Here is a 19,929-nt window from a genome sequence, read left to right on the forward strand (position 1 = left end):
TCTGTTATTCTAAGCTTCACTTCTTCTTCATTCGCTTTCAAGGGGTACTCTTCGCATAGTGCGACAGGCAAAATCAGCAGAAACAGGCATCTTTATTTTCCCGTTTCACTGGAAGGATTGTGATATCGAAATAGTACCAGCTTCTACACGCACATTCCTATTTACATGATGTCTAATCGAAGAACGTCGCCTCTATAGACAACACGCTTAGTCAGTGATGTGGAAGAGGTGTTCCAAACATTTTATTTTTGCTAGTTCGCCTTTCAATTCAAGTGATCACACGTTGCGGCCACAAACGTCGAGGAGAGATATAGAAACGAGGCCTGTCAGTAATCAGTCGACGGATGAACGGGCGTGGAGCTCGCTCTAATGCCGAATCGTGGTAGAAATAGATGATTGGTCTCTGGGGGGATGCTTCCCAAACGCAAGACTGCTCTATGAATGACATGACCAGAATCGCAAAGTAATGCACTCATGATGCAGACCCATGCGCGTGGCGCATGGTAAGAGATGCCTGAAACGCCATAATTCCTCACACGAACCGAGGTCACGGGCTCCGCAGGTGGTTACAACTTGTCTTCATGCTTGTTCACGCCCTTCACATCCTCCCCGACATGGAATCACTCTGTCAAGTGGCAAGCTTCATCCCCAGGTAGAAAGACTTCCCGGACAAGGTTGGACCGGCGCTTGGCAAGTTTTCGCCGTATCTTACCGATCTCGACGCCTTCCCAGTGGTTGCTGGTTGGTTTATGAAAAAACCTGCGACAGGAGTAGACAGGTAACAATGAAAATACGACAAGCGCTTACGTAACAGCGTTCTTCTTCGAAGTGGTGCACTCGCAAGTACCGTAAAATCCCGAGCAAGCGACCCTACTCGAGCAAGGGCCCGCCTTGCCATATTCGGGAGACTTGAAATATGCACCCCTGACCAAGACAGCGCCCCTCCCCTGTCGCGATGTTTTTCCCAACCTGTTCTCCGCTCAGGTTCCTGCAGCAGACGTTCTTAGAAACCAAATTTCTGAGAGTCATTAGATAAGTGCACGATTTCTCAATACATTTACAGTGTGGTGCCTCGGGGTTGCATTCTGAGCTGTGAAATTGTCGAAACATTTGAAGAACGTCTTTCCCTCTTGTCATAACACATGAAATTTCACATGAGGATTCCCTCCGGTTCAGTGAAAGCAGTAAATGCATGAATATTCAATAAAGCATTTAATAAAAAGCACAAGCGTGCATTCTTCTTGGAGGCTATTCCGCCGCTATCTTGAATTTTGGTCCGCGACCGAGCAAGGGCCCCCATCTCCTAATCTTGTACGATTATCTTTCACCGCAGGGGCGGGGGGTTGCTTGCTTGTGATTTTACGGTAGGCCCCAAGTACTGCGATCCCGGACACTGCACAGTCGCCATCTGACACGCCAAACTGACTATAAGTGAAAACGAATGAAAGCTATGAAGAGATCAGACCTGTTAGCGGGGTACTGACACCAGTTTTAGAAGCTGACTTTAGGAAGCCGCACAAATGTTCTCTATCAAGATCTGGCTCTGAGCAAGGCTCAGTAAATGCTGACAAGATTATTTATTTTGACATTAAAGCCATTTTTCGCGGGGCGCACGTCCTGACATCGACGTGCACTAGCGTGACGCCAGGCTACAGTGTCAATTAAGATGATTCCACGCACCAGTATGGCTAGTTTTGATGACGAAAGGTGCCAAAAAATACAGAAGTGGCCGTTTGTGCATTGCCAGTGGAGCCACAAAGTCAAGTGGCCGTAGAAACGTCATGATATGTTGCGCTAGCATGTGACGAGAAGCTCATACCGTATCGTCACATCAGGGTACAGTAGGAACTGAAACTATTTGTTAGACACATGTTGAAATTATTTTTTAGGGCGCACTCACGCTTACCAGTACATGACCTTTCATTTAATAAATTTATTTAATTCAGAAATAGCCCTAAAACTCGTCGTCGAGGGCACTACATTGGAAACTGGTGAGTATAAATTATGCACAATTAGTACAAAAGTGGCAGCTAGCAGCAATCACTTGATAAATGAGTGATTAGCAATGGAATGGCAACAAAACAAGCAAAGCTAATTTAGAATGTGAAAAATATAGAACAAGTACGCGAACTTGTTGCAGTGCATGCACATCAAAAGAACTGTCAAATAATGGTGAGAGAGTTGTTATTGATTAATAACACCACAACAAAGAAAGAAAAGCACAAGAGGAAAAAAATGCAAAAAATATGAGTACGCAAAACAGTCACTAAAGGAAGCAAATCAGAAGAAGTAAACAAAACAGCAAGGGTAAATGAAGATCGCTCAGAGTGTAGCAACTCTTGAAACTTGTTTCTGTTAGTTTCAGTGGCGATGTGCAACGGGAGGTTATTCCAGTCAATTATAGTACGCGGTATGAAGGAATTTACTAACCAATGGGCTTGACATGCAGGGTGCTTAACTTTACACAGGTGATAGCGGCGTGAAAAAATATATGCGGGTGACATGGGGGGGGAGGGAGAAAGCTTATGATAGAGTGAAAGGCTGGCGATTTTGCGACGATGAGATAAGTTTTGGATCTGAATGTCATTTTTAAAAGTGATGATGCTAGCCTTGACGCGAGTAATTGGATAAAATGAAGCGTTCAGCACGGTTTTGCACAGACTCTACAGTTTTAATCAGGTCCTGATTAGATGCTGGCTATATCCAGGAAACCAGGCGAAAAATGTCTGGTTTCCTGGCTATATCTAGCACTTATGCGGGACCTGAATAAGAGTGTATGTTATGAATCATATATGACTGGTTAGAGTTCCAAATGGCTGAGGCAACGGGAGGCTGAGGCATATTCAAGTTTAAGACGAACAAGCATGATGTTGGCGATCTTACGTATATGGGTGGGCGCAAGCTTCAAAGTACCTTTAACAAGGCCGAGCGAGTGGTTTGTTGAGGCAACAATGATATCGGCGTGATAGTTCCACTTTATAAGTCGGATTGCAAGTATAGACCTAGGTACTTACGTGTAGTACAAAGTTCAATACCAAAACCTATGTAGTCGGCAAGCGGGCATTATGATGTGCCAAGGACATTAGCTCCATTTCGGATTCATTAGGCGTCATTAACCATGTTGTACAGCACGTGCTAATATGGTCGCAACGCGGAAAGAACAAGATACAGGATCACGTTGTGACAACGAAAGACAAGTCTGTATTCAGATAACACAAGAGCAGAGGCTCGACGTCGTCTCCCTCAGCGACTCCATAGCTGCTGCTCGTGCTGCTCGCTTTTTTGTCCTGTGTCCTCCTGCCGGCTCTAACCGCGACATGAGCCTCCCTTCCAAGAAAGCATCTTCCTGTTGCTTGATCGTTCCGGCAGCAGGGTTTGTACTCACTGGCAACCCATGATTTCAATCGGACAAATAGGGCTTCATTGGAACCACGTGAACAACTTCTGGTGTATGAATTTGACGCCTTGAGCAATGTAGACTATCGGGAACAACCTCATAGTTAACATCAGTGAGACGTCAGAGGACTTAATACGGCCCGAAGTACCGCCTAATAGCTTCTCTGAGAAGCCACGACGGCGAACTGGGGTCCAGACCCAAACTCTCTCCCGGCTCGTAGGAGACTGGTCGGTGACGTAGATTACACCGTCTTGTGTCGGTCCTGCTGGCGACGAATGCGCATACGTGCAGGTTGTCGGGTTTCTTCAGCAAGCGTCGGCATCCGTTTCGACGCCATCGTTTTCATGCGGCAGCATAGCATTGAGCATGGTTGTGACTTCACGGCGACGGAGAAGACGGAACGGTTGCTGTGCCGTATTTTATGCGAAAGTGACATAAGGCATGATCTCGTCCCAGTTATGCTCCACATCGATGTACAGTCGCGCTCAATATGACTTGCAACACGAGAGCGCGTGGCCTCACGAGTTCAAAACCAGCGCACAGCTTCTACTAGTTCTTATTACGATAACTAAACGCTGTTCTCTTACTTGGGGATGATCACAAATGAGGAAATATCATTTAGTTGTTGAAATGAAAACAAGTTGAAGTCATGCTCAATCTTTGAACTCACGAGGCCACACGCTCCCGTGTTGCAAGTCATATTGAGCGCGACTGTACATACATAGCATATCCGCAAGTGTGTTGCTGAGCCGCTCCGTCAGACCATTCGTTTGATGATGGTATGCCCTTGTACGCTGGTGAGATGTGCCACTAAGTTTTAAATGTGTAACAGCTCGGCTGTGAATGCTGTTCCCCTGTCAGTTATTAGTACAGATGGAGCGCCATGCATCAGCACTAAATTCTCTATAAAAAACCGGGCTGCTTCACTTGCCGTGCCCCGCTCCAGAGCCTTGGTTTCGGCGTAGCAAGTGAGTATAGTCTGTGGCTGCAATTATCCATCTGCGACCCGCAGCTGAGGTTGGAAATGGGCCTAGGAGATCCATTGCGACTTGAGTGAATGGAGTTTCCGGTACATCAATAGGATGGAGGAGCCCTGCTGGTTTGATGGCTGGCACTTTCCTATGCTGACATTCAGGCAAGTTGATTTGATTTGATTTGATTTTATTGATTCATCACAATACATGTGATCGGAGGCGAAGGGAAAAGCCATTTGAATGGCTTGAGGGAGTCCTTCGCCCCCGTACAAAGACAGCAGCTCAGTTACAAGCACGTTCTTGACACTGTTAACACAAAAATTTGTAATGAGTCATGTTCAGCAAAATATGAATGGAAACGAACCACCAAAATATACCCATGATTTCAATCGTAAAGTTCGAACGTACTGTTTTGGCCAGCAGTACTTTTGTCTCACTCGGCAAAGCGTTCATGTGTAACCCAAATCACCGGATGTTGTTTCATCGTGGCACGCATGTAGCAGTTGTCTCCTGAGTGGTGTTGGAACGACAAGTTAGTAGGTATTTCCGTTCGGCGAAACGTTCACCTTATATAGGAAGTTGTTGCACAAGCGAAATCATGCTAGTCCTCTTGCGAAGAGCTTTGACACAGCGGATGTGCGTCCCTCCAAGGAACCAATAATGAAGTACGATTCCAAGTCGTCGCGTTGCTGCTGCACGATTGTAGTCTGTTTTTTTGTCGCCTTAAGGAGACTGGCTCATACCCACGAGGGGGATTGGCCACACTGACAATTATAAAGGAAACTGTGAACCTTATAAAACTTCAAAAATAAATAAGAACGAAACGCGATGTAAATAAAAAGTGAAAGAGTTAAGAAATAAAAACGCCATAGGGGAACGATTGAAAAAAAAATAATAATAAAAGAAAGGCCCTGTTGACAACACCGACAAAGACCACGTCGTCATCTTCGTCATTTGCATGTTCAATTGGCACGGGACAAAGGCAATCAGCATCCGTATATCGCTTCCCTGATTTGTATACAATTGCCATATCGAATTCTTAAAGCTTGAGGCTCCAGTGCACCAATCTTCCTGATGGGTTTTTAAGTTCGTCAACCAACTAAGGGAATGATGGTCGCTGGCAACTTTCAACGGGCGGCCGTACAAATATGGGCGATACATTATAACAGCCCACAACACCGCAAGACCCTCTTTCTCAGTGGTGGAATAAACATCTTTCGTGCGGGAGAGGGCTCTGCTCGCATAGGCAATTACTCTTTCGGCGCCATCTTGCCACTGCACGAGTACAACTCCTAAGCCGACATTGCTGGCGTCTGTGTGAACCGCTGTCGGAGCGTCATCGTCAGTGTCCGCAGACTGGCAGCTTTTGGAGGCGTGGCCAGAGCTCGTTCAACGCTTCCTGTTGCTCTTCACCCCACACGTATGTGACATCTCTGGTGAGGCGTGTCAACGTCGATGCAATGCGTGAAAAGTTCTCAATGAAGCGTCGGTTATAGGTGCACTGTCCTAAAAATGGTCTGACTGCCTTTTTGTCAGATGGCGCAGGAAAACTTGCAACGGCAGCTATTTTGTCGTGGCCAGGCCGCGCACCCTCAATGCTGATAAGATGCCCCAGAAACAGAAGCTCTTCGAAGCCAAAGTGACATTTCTCTGGTTTAAGCGTTAGTCCAGCAGATTGTGTCGCTTAAAATACCTCGTGCAGTCGCTTCAAATGCTCGTCAAATGTCACAGAAAATACAAACACATCGTCCAAATATACCAGGCACGTTTTCCACTTGAGGCCTGATAGTACGGTGTTCATAGGCCGCTGAAATCTTGCCGGTGCGGAACACAAACCTTGAATTCATAAATGCCATCGGGTGTCACGAATCCTGTTTTTTCTCGGTCTCTTTCGTCGACTTCTATCTGACAATATCCGCATTTTAAATACATCGACGAGAAATAACGTGCATGCCGTAGTCGATCGAGGGAGTCTTCTATACGAGGTAGTGGGAAAACGTCTTTTTTAGCATGTTATAGCGGAGTTCAATCCGGTGGTGGTGGTGGTGTGCGGCGTGACCACCCTTACTGCGCATGCGCGAGCCCTCTCCGCAACCTCTTCTCCACAACTCTCCTCCTCTCTGTTACCCCTCACCCCATTACCCCTAACCCTCGTCTAGAGTCCGTTTGACGAACTTTGGACGTCGAAGAGGAGCAATACTGAAACTGATTATTAAGCTCCATGAGGCTTTGCTTCTGCGTAGGTAACAAACATGGGCCAACATCGGCGGATAGAGGTACGGCCAGCCGGCCGGTGTCATCGGCTTGATTTACAGTCGAGCAGCCTGCGATATCAGTAAGCTCCTCCACGTACGCGACTGCCATACCTCTCGCAAGATGTCGTCGCTGAGGGCTGAAGTTTGTTACTAGAACTTGCGTGTGTCCGCACTTTATGCTAACGACGCCTGTTGCAATGGATAAGCCATGGCTGAATATCAATGCTGGAATTTGTTCGGCGATGCTGTCGGAGTTGCCTAGTACGTCGCATGTTACAGCCACGAGAGCGCTTGATCGCGGTGGGATGGTCACGTCCTCGTCGTAGACGCGGGGATGTTTACTTCACTTAATTGCAAAGCGCTCACCCGAAACTTGATCTGGGGCCCTCCAAAATATAACCGACCTGTCCGCGGTGTCCATAACGGCGCCGTTTTCACACAAGAAATCCATTCCCAAGAACAGGTCTTTGCAGCACTCCGACAAAATGACGAACGCAGCAACAAAAGGCAAATTACCGATAATAATTCTGGCGGTACATTTGTCAGTCGGCGTCATCAGTTGAACTACTTGCGGTTTCGATGTTGGGCCCCGTCCATGAAGTTCTAAGTTTTTTGAGGCAGTGGGCGACATTCCGGCTTATAATAGAGAAATCCGCACCAGTATCCACCAGCGCTGTCACTGGGCGTCCGTCTATGCAAACGGCTAGGCCGACTCTTACGATTTCCTTGGGCGTCGGTGACGTCCCATCGACCGTCGTATCGCCGTATGGTACTGTTCGGGGTGTTGTGGCATCTCGACCGGCGGCAACCTTCCCCCAAAGGTCGCTGCTGTTAGTTTCCCCGACGAGGGCTGGGAGATCTGCCGCGGACAGCGTCGGCGTAACTACGACGGTTCGGCGAAGAGCTCGGCGCAGGTGACAAAGAATGGGGTCGACGATACGCAGCAAATGGCTCTGCTTGCGGGGGCATGTTGCTGTCGCCTCGGTTATCAAAACGAGCACGTGGAAAGCTCGGCGCAAAAGTCTGAGATCTCTGTTCACGATGCGGGCAAATGCGGTAAAGGTGGCCGGCTTCTCCGCAATGGAAACAAAGTGGACGGCGGTCGACGGTGCGCCATAAGTCTGTATCACAAACAAATGGTCGACCGGTGGCCATCCTTTGCGACCAGGTAGCAGGCGTTTGCGGAGCGTAGAACGGCGATGTTTCCGTATGCGTATTAAACTGAGGAGTCGGCGGCAGCGACAGTGTGATGTACGCTGGAATCACTGGCTCGTGCGGCTGTGCAATGTACTACGCTGGGATCACCGGCTCGTAGCATGTATGAGCCAGAGCAGACGAGTTGTGCGGTACTGGCGTTGGACGTCGGACGGTCTACGCATAGTTAACAGATCGCTGATCAGGTAGCGGTTCAGGCAACGAAAATGCTTGCCTGATTTCCTGTCGCACAGCTTCTGGAACAGAAGCCATTGCAGGTACTTGCGGAGTCACAAGGAGGTTGCAGATCTTCTCAAGAACAACCTTGCGAATGAGCTCACGTAGAGAACCCCCACTTGCGGCCGTCAGAGCAGAGACGCTGATTGAGGCGTTGTTTGGTCGGTAGGAATAGCGGCACTGTCGCTGTAGTGCTCGCTCGATAGTTGTAGCCTCTTTGACGAATTCCGCAACAGTTGTTGGTGGGTTGCGAAGAAGACCGGCAAACAGTTCTTCTTTGACGCCTCGCATCAAATGTCGTAGTTTCTTGGCTTCAGGTATCTGAGGGTCAGCTCGTCAAAATAGGCGGGTCATGTCCACCGCAAACATGGCGACGCTCTCATTCGCTTCCTCTATAGGCGACTTCATGAGTTGCTGAGCCGAATCGCGGCGCTCGTTGTTTGCGACGGTGCTGTGAAGGTGCTGCCGAAATTCATCCCAAGAAGACAATGTGGCCTCGCGGTTCTCATACCGCGTACGAGCGCTGTCCGCTAAAGCAAAGTAGGCGCTTCTATTCCACGGCCCAATGGTTGGCCTTGGCGACTCGCTCATACTCGTCTAACGAATCCTCGGCGTTTTCATAAACCTCGCCTTGGAAGGTCTCACGAATCCGAGGCTGCTCAGCAGTCACCTGTGGAACGCCTCCAGTTGCCATTTCTCCAGACGGAGTCCTTGGCTGGAGAAGTTCCAGGGGGATTGCCTCGCTGTTGGCGACTGTAGCGGTGGAGAGGAGCATCCACTGCAGGAACAGGTTGCGGTGTCTGACTGGAAGTGCCGGGACGTGGAGGTGTCCCGAGGATCAGACCTAGAAGTCCAGCACCTCCGCCGGTGCCGCAACTCGGAAAGAACAAGATACTGGACACCGTGGCGACGAGGACGAAGAAATCTGTATTCAGATAACACAAGAGCAGATGCCTCAACGTCGTCTTCCTCAGAGAGTCCATAGTTGCTGCTCGTGCTGTTCGCTTCATTCTCCTCTGTCGTCCTGCCGGCAACTTATTGTGTCAATATTGCAAAAATCATATTGCAGGATTTCACGGTCGGCTATACGTGTTGCTTCAAGATTGTGTCACGGGGTCGTGACGTCGACAAAGACAGCAGTCGGCGCGTTCAAAATGAAACTCTTTGTTTGGCCGAACTTGTGGCCGGGAAATGAAAGCTCAAACTGCAGCAATACACGCTGTACACTAATAGCGGCGAACAGAGCGTGAGCCGTCGAAAAACTGCTCATGGCTGGGACTCGCCGTCTTTTATACATCACGCATCGAAATTTCCATTCTTATCACTGGCGGTCGCGCAAGCTCTGGAATAATCTAGGCTGTTCGCGGCCTGCGCGTAATCTTAACAAAGAGGTCTACTACAGTCGCGAAGCTTCTCACACACTGGCGCGTGGTCGGCGCCGAGCGTTGCTAACCATCCTTGCTGGTCAAACCTGAATACATGAAAATAAAACAAGCGGGCGTGGTAGTGCCCCCCCTCTGCAAAAGCATCGTCCCGATGCTTCGAACAGAACATACAAGGGAAAAAAACAAGTGCGTACACAAAAATTACAATAACAAAAAAAAGTTGAGTCCCCACGTTCGCTAACGCACAAAAAACGGCTTAAGGCGCACGACATGGACGACTTCAGGTCGTGCGCGGCGTCACTGGGAGTTCGTAAGGCCGTCCGGGATGACCTCGTAGTCAAGAGCCCCGAGACGTCGAAGCACCTTGCATGGACCGAAGTAACGCCGAGCAAGTTTTTCACTGAGCCCACGTCGGCGTATCGGCGTCCAGACCCAAACACGGTTGCCGGGCTCGTATTCCACGAAGCGTCGTCGAAAATCGTAAGGGCCCGCTCACGCTAGCGGCACAGCAGCTCGCCGTTTGCCGTTTGACGTTATCAGGCTGTCGTGCGCAAGCGATTTCGTTCGCGCACGTCAGACGTTCTTTGCCGTTCGCAGAATAGGTCCGAGACTCATTTTCTCGCCGTCCTCCGTCAGCCGCAGAGCGACGTGGCCAATCAGTGAGGGAGGAGCGGTTACCATGACTACAGCGCACCGCGTCGTCTGCTTCCAGCTTTCCTGGTCGTCTGCGTCTGCCGCCGGACGCTTCGAGCTGCTTGCTTTCTGCTCCGCGTTTTTCACGCTAGAAGTGCAGATGTCCTTCGTGTCGGTGCCAGGCATCGTTGCAGCAGACAACAGAGCGTTTTAGAATGCCCGGCATTAAAAAAAAAGCGTCGCGTAAAACCAAATAAAATGCCCCAAGCTGGCGCCAGCTCAAGTGGCGCCAGCTATGGAGGATTACAGACAACTAACAAACGCGTAATCTATGTCCTCCGAGCATTCGGAAGCGCCCTTCTCGACTCGCTAAGCCTACAGCATCGATTATTTGAGTATGGCTCTCCAAAACAGGGCCGAATCGGTACGAATACTTTGCTGTCGAAGCTTAAGGACATGAATCTAAAGCAAATGGAAGCATCAGTTCGGAGCTTACACGCTACAGAGCGCACGGCGGCAACTTGATAGATTCGAGGTGGACGACAACCGCTTTTAGCAGTGCGGCCATGTTTTTCGGAGGCTCGCCGGCGAAGCTTGCCGTGCAAGTAGGACAGCTCTCGCGCGTGCGGCGACGGCCGACGTTCTGCGGCACCGCGCCGTCGCGGCAGGCTTGCCGCTAGCGTGAGCGGGCCCTAACGGCGGCTGTCGGGCTTCTTCGGCGCGCTGAAGTAAACAGTGACGTCGAGGTTTTACGGATGGTAAAATCGATGAACGAATAATTGATTAATCGAATATTGAAGCACCGTTAATCGACTAATCGTCATCGATTTACGCCTTTCAGTTAGTCGAATTATTCGATTAAGACTCTTCGATTAATCGGTTACGGCAAACCCCCACCCCCAACGCCGCCCTTGGCCGGTGCGCGTGAGCGCGAGGCAAGCGATGCCGAGATGCAGAAGTCGAGCGTAGCTACTCATTTTCACTACAGCGCATATTTGTACGCTAGAAGAACGAGCCTAAAGCCGGCGGCTGCCCTAACCCATGGAGGCAGAAATGAACTCCCCCTAGTATCCGTCCCCTACCGCGTCTACCTCCAAGCCCTGCCCAAGGCTTCAAGGCGTGGCAGGAGCGGCCCTACCCCGAAGAGGCAGAGATGCACTTGACCGCTTCTCATCGTTCACAGCCTACTGCATTCACATCCTCTCGCCCTATTCTATCGTGTGCTGGTTAACCGTAGGAAATGTGCAAGTGGTGCTTGCTTGCTATATTGCGTTATTTGGACATTTCGGTGTGTATACTGTTTCCTTTGTCATGTCATAAGGGCGACCAATCGCAAGAGGATCGCGGTGTGGACGTTGTTCACGAAATATTAAAAAACGACGAATGCGACGTGTGATAAAAGTGGTAAGCGTTACTCGAAGCCAGCGATGGAAGCTCTTTCGATATCACCTGCTTCTCGCCCACTTTATTAATGCGCTAAATAGTCATCCTCCGAAGAAAAATGGTCACGACTATAACTATAATGTTCAAGACCCCTTCCCGAAGGCACGAAGCGCCTCTTCAGGTAAGTTATCAGTATCTCGCTACTGAGCCAAGATCCTTTGTGCAACTGATCTTGAAAATCAGGTCGCTCTTCAATGACATAAGCGATTTTTATGTTTCAAAAAGTTGGACTGTTGTTAATTTGTATTCGTTCAAAAAGCTGGGTCCTCTTCGCAGGACCTCTTGCTTGGACCCTGTGCTCTCAGCGCTATGGCTTTTTTGAATGAAACCAGCAAGGCGATGCGCCAACGCTCAACAGTGACGTTTGTAGTTTTCCGTAGATTTCAGGCATGCAAACGCATCGTCTAGTTGCTTAATTATATTGTCGCGTCGCAGGTGGCAATACTACAGGTGCTACAGGTGATATTATCGTGGTTTTGGGACGTAAAACCCCACATAATATTATTATTCAACTCTCAGCTTTTCTTTGTTTTCTTTTTTTCTTGTTTAAATGCACTACACAGTGGTCCAAGAAATGCCACATTGTAATATGCGTTGTTCATTTCTTGACTGGTTCCTATTGCCGTTATATTTTACTCCTGAGCAAATAAAAAGTTATTGTTTACCAAAGAGTGAACGAAAGAAAATATATTAGAAGGCAGGAAGGGCGGCCTGAGTTTGTACGCCCCGGACTGCTACACTGCACTGAGGAAAACGTAACGGGGGACAAATAATGATGATGTATGATTGGTTACAGAAAGTAGTGATCCGTATTATATGTATGATGTAGTGAAGAGGAATGCCCAGCGCTGCAGCCACATCCCCAGCTCTGCTCGAGGACCATTCCAGGTCGGCGTCCAGGTCTCCTCGGTGGCTCAAGGGCACGCTTACCCCGGCGCCGCCAAGACAGCGCACGGCCTACCATTGCCCGGGAATGCCGCTCACGCTTCCCGTTGCGAGAACCTCTCGCTCAGGACTTCATCGGCACCTGAGCTGCTGAGGGGCGCGGCTGAGGCGTGAGGCAGCAATCCTGGGACGAGTGGAGCACGAAGCTCATATGTGCCTTTGGATCGATTGACTACCACCTCGCTGCCACCACTCACTCCAACCTCGTCGCTACCGCGGATGGAGCTCTGGAGGGGCACCACCTCGAGGCCGCTACTGTGCAGTGCAGCTATTCGACAGCGCGTTTCCCACCCTCACCGCGTACAAACGCTGGACTCACGCAGTGCTGTGGCACTGCGCCGACGTCCTACGCAGGACCACCACGACAAGAAGCCGAGACTACATTCCGTCCACGGGATTTGGTAACGCGGGCTCCAATATCATGTTCCCTTCAGGACATGGGCGTGCCGGCTCCTCTCGTGCTTGACACGCTGCCAATTCAGAAGGCGGACGACTCAATGACCATCAGCAACGTCTTCTCAGACTCGTCAGAGCTACATCTGCGACTTCAAGCGCGTTCATTCGCCGCCTGCGCCGATGGCCACCTCAGGCTAAGAGAGCAAGAAAATGTAGCAAGGGAACCTGAAAGTAACGAGAAGCAGCCTCAAATGGTCAGACCGGACGCACTGAAAGAAGAGGACCCGCAGCACATCATGCATCATGGAGACTTGCAGAGGATCGATGGAATGAAGCTCAATGTCCCCAACACGCTGATGTTGGGTCAGAAGGTTATCCGGAACAAGCGCTCGAGTGTAGCCCAATCGCTAATCCCATCGCAGGTTGATGTACCGTCGGCTATCCTCAAAGATCCTGCGCTGCACCCTTCAATTAAGGTGCCGATGTGCCACGCGGATCGACTCCAGAGCCGTCAGACATTGATGGAATACACAGTACGCGCTCCATTACTAACACATAGAGAGTGGCGAAAGAAAAAGGTTTCTCAGTTTTGTCGAAATCACGCAAGATCCTTTTTGCTGACAAATCCCCTCCTGGTATGCCGCACGTGCCGTTTCCTTCGGGACACAACGAAAGCCGGTCGCCAGATGCATCTCTCACAGCTCACATGATGTCACTGCGTGACCCAGACCGACCAGCCGTGTCGCCCACCAGAGGCGCTTCTCGCAGATCTCCCATCCACGTTGCAGTGTGGTCGGGGCCGACCACCACGGAGCAGTCAACCCCGCCCACCAGAAACATTGTCGGCAGCTCCACGCGCTCGCAGTCATGGCCGTGTGTGAGGACCAAGAGCGACACCGGTGCTGTGGCGCGCGGACAGCTCGATAGAGGCAGAGGAAAAAGAGGTCAGAATATAGAACAGCTGGCCCAGGAACGGGCGCTGTCTCTGTCTCGTTCCTCACTATATATATATATATATATATATATATATATATATATATATATATATATATATATATATATATATATATATATATATATATATATATATATATATATATATATATATATATATATTAAGAAAATGGGGTCAAGGAAGGTAATAGTACTTTCTATTATACTATATACCAACTAGGACAACTGTCCGCCTTATAGCTTATATATACCCGTTTCATGATTGTAAAGCTAGCTTTCCTGCGATGCAGTTAGCCCAATTCATAGCAGTTAGTCACTTCCGCAAACAGCTTATTCAAGCGAAGTTTTCTTGCGCTATGACGCGGAAAACTGTAGACTCAGCAGCTGTCTTGACATAAACACGCATAATAGACAAACCCCAGGACGTGCAACTACGGCCTGGTCTCCACTTGAAGCACAACAGGGCCCGCCATTAGTTCGACGAATATGCAGCGCAAAGAAGCGCATTCGTGCATTATGAAAATAGTCTAATAGCTCCTGGAGAACTGCATCTTTCAGCTAACGCTTGCATTCCCACATCAGCCAGCCTATATAGGCCCGCGTCTTCTGCTGTTACGCGAGAGGAGGACAGTCGCGAAATACAATGTGTTCTAATGAGAACTAAGAGACAAAAAAGCCAAGGAAAGTATAGGGGATGTTATTTGTAGCAATTATGATGCAAATGTGAAGAAAGTAATGTGGACCAAAAGGTAACTTCCCGCTGGCAGGGACCAAACCTGCGACCTTCGAATAACACGTCCGATCTACCAACTGAGCTACACCGGCGGTCATCCCCCGGTCCACTTTGTGGGGTATATACGAGGGGCGTTCAATAAAGATTTCCCCTGACTGACTTCCATTTATTGCAGGATGCTGAAACTGCGCGTGTGTAATGACATAAGCCACTGTAGGTCACGTGCCAATGTGCAACTCTAAACTAGCAACGGCCTTTCTTTTAGAGGTGCTGAAGTGGTGTGAGGTGGGATAATAGATGCAGTGGAAGACAGAGCAGCCGTCAAGTTCCCGTACTTGAAAGGCCGCTGTCCAAGGGAGACTTTCGATGAGATAAAAGAGGTTTATGGGTAGGATTCCCCATCATAAGATGCAGTGAAGAACTGGCATCGTCAATTCAAATAGGGTCTTATTTCGGTGGAAGGGGCTCCGATTGCAGGGCAACCTTACTCCGCTGTCGCTGAACACACCATACAGGAAGTGGAGGCCGCCATTTTGGAAAAGCACACCGTTAGCGTTCGAGACCTAACCCAACATGTCAAGCTTAGTGTGGGGTCCATGGACAAAATCATTCAGGACCATTTTCATACGCGTAAGGTATCCGATCAGTGGGTTCACCGGCTGCTCACACCTTTCCAAAAGCAGGGCCGAGTCGAATGGTCCCAGGCTCTTTTGACCACGTGCCATGGAAACCAGCAGGACTTTTTCAACAGACTGATGACACAGGATGAATGCTGAGTCCATCAATATGATACGGAGACTGTCCAGTCGATGCAACGGAAGCACTTGGACTCACCGCCTCCAAAGAAGGCACGCAACCAGCCCTCGGCGGGCAAGGTCATGCTCACAGTCTTTTGGGACCAGCACAGATCAGTCTTGATTGATTTCCTAGCAAAGGGTGCCATGATTACTGAGACATACTATGCTTCACTGCTGCGGAAATTGCGGGAGACCATCAAAAACAAGAGACGTGGCATGCTCACCAAAGGCGTCCGCCCTCTGCAAGACAATGCCCCAGTTCACAACTAACATGTTGCCCACACGGAAGCACGCTCCTGCGGCTTTAAAATTCTACCGCATTCCCCTTATTCCCCCGACCTCGCAGCCTCGGACTTCCACCTCTTTCAAACATTGAAGTTATATTTGAAGGGCAAGCATTTTTCAGATGATGAAATTCTGATTTCTGAAGTTACACCATGGCTTTTGCAGCAACCTGTCGACTTCTTTAAGCGAGGTGTTTACAGTTGCATAAAAAGATGGGAGAAGTGTGTGTCTCGGGGTGTCACCTATGTAGAGAAGGACTAATAAATCTGCAAAGTTTCGTTGCTCTCCGTTCCCAGGAAGTGGGTTAGGGGAAATCTTTATTTAACGCCCCTCGTATGTTTTTCTTTGTGTTTATTACAAAAAACGACCCCGTAAAGTTCTCCTTATTTGTTTTTTATGTTCTAATGTCTGATACATTAGACACGCTCACAGTTCGGGCTCCTCGGTGGTCTAGTGTTTGTGGTGCTCGACTGCTGATCCGACGGTCGCCAATCCTGGCTGCAGCGGCCGCTTTTTCGGTGGAAGCGAAAATGCTTGAGGGGCGTGCACTTAGATTTAAGGGCGCATTTAAGAACCCCAGGTGGTCGAAGTTTCCGAAGGCCTCCAATACGGCGTCTCTCATAATCATATCGTGGTTTTGGGACGTAAGACACCAGATAATAATAATAATGTAGCGAAGCTTATTGGAACCCTGAAGTGGGTCGTCTTCTCCGGCCCCTTCTAGTGGGTTGCCCTCTTCGGACAGAGCGCAGCTCGCGCAGAGTCGGCCCCGCCTTGACTATCGCTGTCGTTGATCTTCGCCGAGTGTCCGCCAATAAACATCTTTATAATTTGGTGGAGAGTGCTGTGCCCTTCAAACAACTACGGTCAGCATTCAATGCCCTTGGAGCTGCGATCCCGTGCCGTGCCCTCTACCATGACTCAAGATGCCGCCCAGCAAACGCCTCCCCCTGCACCGACATCTTGTCCCGGTGTCCCCCGTATCCGCGACCCTCCTGTTTTCACCGGCGCGGATGGCACCGACGTCGAGGACTGGCTCGCGATTTACGAGCGTGTCAGCGTACCCAATAAATGGGACGAGGCCGGAAAACTAAGCAACCTGGTTTTCTACCTCGCGGGTGTCGCAAGCCTATGGTACAACAACCACGCTTCCGATTTCACTACGTGGTCCGCTTTCAAGACCGCCATCGTCGACGTGTTTGGCCGCCCTGCCGTTCGTAAGCTGCAAGCTGAACAGCGTTTGCGTGAACGAGCCCAGCAGTCCGGCGAGTCTTTTACGAGTTACATTGAAGACGTCCTGGACTTGTGCAAGAAAGCCAATGCGACCATGCCTGAGTCTGACAAGATCCGGAACGTCATGAAAGGCATCGACGACGATGCCTTCACCATGCTGCTCGCGAAAAACCCTAGCACTGTGGCTGAGGTCATCACACTGTGCCAAAGCTATGAGGAGCTGCGCCGGCAGCGGCTGATGACGCGTCGACCTCCATCACGCGACGCCGACCTCGCAGGCATGTCGGCCATTTCGGACCACTCCGTCTTGCTCGCCGAAATCAAGTCCTTCGTGCGCGAGGAGATTGCCCGCCAGTTCTCTCTACTGGCCTTCGCTCACCCACAGCCTGTTGAACAGCCGTCGAGCACACTGCTGCCTCCCCTACGCCGGGCTATTGAGCAGGAAATCGCCGAGGTCATGCCGGAATACCACCAGACCCCTCGGGCGACTGTGCCGCTCAGTTACGCGCAAGTTGTCGCCAGGCCGCCTCCAGCGATTCCTGTGGTTCCCCCACATACTTACGCCGGAGCCGTCGCAAGGCCTCAGGCCTTCGAAGAGAGTGTGCCGTCTGCGTACGCCGACGTCGTCCATACGCCACGACTGCAGCCCACCATGCAGTCATATCAGCAGCCACCCCGTCCCTCGCGTCCTGCGACATGGATGGGACCTAGCCCGGCAAGCCGATGGCGCACTTCCGACAACCGCCCCATCTGCTTTGCGTGCGGTTGCGCCGGTCACGTCGCCCGCTATTGCAATCGCATGCAGGCGCCTCGATTCGGATCGACCGTCACCAGCCAGTCCAGCCGCCCATACTACGAGCCGCCGCCGTCTATGTCACCGACGTCACGCCCGTCTCCATCTAACCGCCGTTCGCCGTCCCCAAGACGCCGCTCACTGTCACCGATGCGGCCCCGTCCGGTCGCACGCGACCAGGAAAACTAGTCGTCGCAGTCCAAGAGGCAAGGGCTGCGACGCTATCGAACTGCCAAAGCCCTCAGCAAAGCCCATCGAACGTAGTAGACGTGTTTGTAGATGGCGTGCGCACATTGGCCCTTGTGGACACTGGAGCTGCCGTATCCGTTATGGACGCTAAATTTAGCCGACTACTACGAAAAGTGACGACGCCGCTTTCCGGGCTCTCCCTCCGTACAGCCAGCGCCCAAAGTATTCACCCGACAGCGGTGTGTACAGCCCGTGTCATCATTCAGGACGCTCTGTACGCCGTCGAATTCATCATCATTTCTTCATGCTCTCACGACGTCATCCTGGGTTGGGATTTTCTCGCTCGCCACGATGCCGTAATTCGTTGCGCACCAGCCGAAATAGAGCTCTCACCATTATCCAATTTGACGCCGGCGAATAGTCCATCGGCTGCGACCAAGGTACTCGTCAAAGACGACACAACAGTTCCTGCAAACTCGTCAACGGCTGTCCCCGTCTATTGCACCGGTCTCTCCGACACCGTTGCACTCCTTTCTCCCTCTGACCGCGTTTTCACCAGGAAAGGTTTGCTGGTGCCATTTGCGACCGTGCAAGTCACTCAGGGCGACACCGATATTTTCGTTACGAACCCATCCCCGTACGTTGTTACGTTGGTGCGAGAGGAATGTCTCGGCAGAGCGGAAGCCCTCGAAGACGCACAAGTTATGGACGCACCGGGTGACACGCACTGTGCCAGCTCCCGTACGCTCAGTGCTGTTACCACATCCGACTCGTCACCCGCTGACGTGTTTGCTTCCTCCATTGCTGACAACCTTACGTCGGTCCAGCGTTCCCAGCTTCTGTGCCTGTTGGAAGAATTTCGTTCTTCGTTCGATGTCGCGCAAACTTCTCTCGGCCGCACGTCTGCTGTCACGCATCGCATCGACACTGGCGCCCAACCACCACTGCGGCAACGTCCCTATCGCGTATCTCCTGCAGAGCGTCGTGTAATTAACGAGCAAGTCGAAGACATGCTTCGCCGCGATGTTATTCGACCCTCAAACAGCCCATGGGCGTCTCCTGTCGTTCTCGTTGCGAAGAAGGACGGCTCTGTGCGGTTCTGCGTGGACTACCGACGACTAAATAAGATCACCCGTAAAGACGTTTATCCCCTCCCTCGAATAGACGACGCCATTGACAGCCTGCAAGGAGCAGAATTCTTTTCATCGCTCGATTTGCGCTCAGGGTACTGGCAAGTCCCCATGGCTGATTACGCTCGACCGAAGACAGCGTTTGTCACACCCGACGGCTTGTACGAATTCAACGTCATGCCGTTTGGGCTGTGTAATGCGCCCGCGACCTTTGAGCGCATGATGGACACCGTTCTGCGCAACTTGAAATGGCACACGTGCCTGTGCTACCTCGACGACGTCGTCGTTTTCGCCCCGGACTTCTCCACGCATCTTCAACGCCTGCGGCTTGTTTTGACGCGTTTGAGCGACGCCGGGCTACAACTGAACCTAAAGAAGTGCCGATTTGCAGCACGGCAGCTGACAATACTAGGCTACGTCGTATCCAAGGACGGAATTCTCCCCGATCCAGCCAAGCTTCGGGCCGTGACAGAGTTCCCCAAACCTACGTCCGTCAAAGAACTGCGCAGTTTCGTAGGACTATGCTCCTACTTTCGGCGCTTCATACGAAACTTCGCGACCATCATATCGCCGCTGACGAAGCTCCTTGGCAGCAACGGGCCCCTCAATACGTGGTCGTCAGAGTGCGACGCCGCTTTCGCGAAGCTCCTTCGTTTGCTGACGTCTCCTCCGATACTACGCCACTACGACCCTGCGGCCCCTACAGAGGTACACACGGACGCCAGCGGTGTGGGCCTCGGCGCTGTCCTTGCACAGCGCAAACCTGGGTTTCCGGAATATGTCGTGGCATATGCAAGTCGCACGCTTACTAAAGCCGAGACCAATTACACCGTCACGGAGAAAGAATGCCTGGCAATCATCTGGGCCCTTACGAAGTTCCGACCTTATTTGTATGGTCGCCCATTTGATGTCGTCACCGACCATCATGCGCTGTGCTGGTTGTCGTCATTGAAAGA

At 50.8% G+C, this 19,929-nt stretch overlaps 1 protein-coding gene across 1 annotated transcript in view; it reads right to left on the minus strand.

The window, feature by feature from the left end:
- Positions 1 to 235: 235 nt before the first annotated feature.
- Positions 236 to 19,929, minus strand: part of LOC119386454 (uncharacterized) — a 339,529-nt gene continuing 319,835 nt past the window's right edge. Inside the window, exon 9 of the mRNA XM_037653740.1 lies at positions 236 to 759. Coding sequence (XP_037509668.1) covers positions 621 to 759 — 139 coding nt within the window. The 3' untranslated portion in view covers positions 236 to 620. The remainder of the gene's footprint in view (positions 760 to 19,929) is intronic.

The sequence above is a fragment of the Rhipicephalus sanguineus genome, chromosome 3 (assembly GCF_013339695.2).
Source record: "Rhipicephalus sanguineus isolate Rsan-2018 chromosome 3, BIME_Rsan_1.4, whole genome shotgun sequence".
NCBI lineage: Eukaryota > Metazoa > Arthropoda > Arachnida > Ixodida > Ixodidae > Rhipicephalus > Rhipicephalus sanguineus.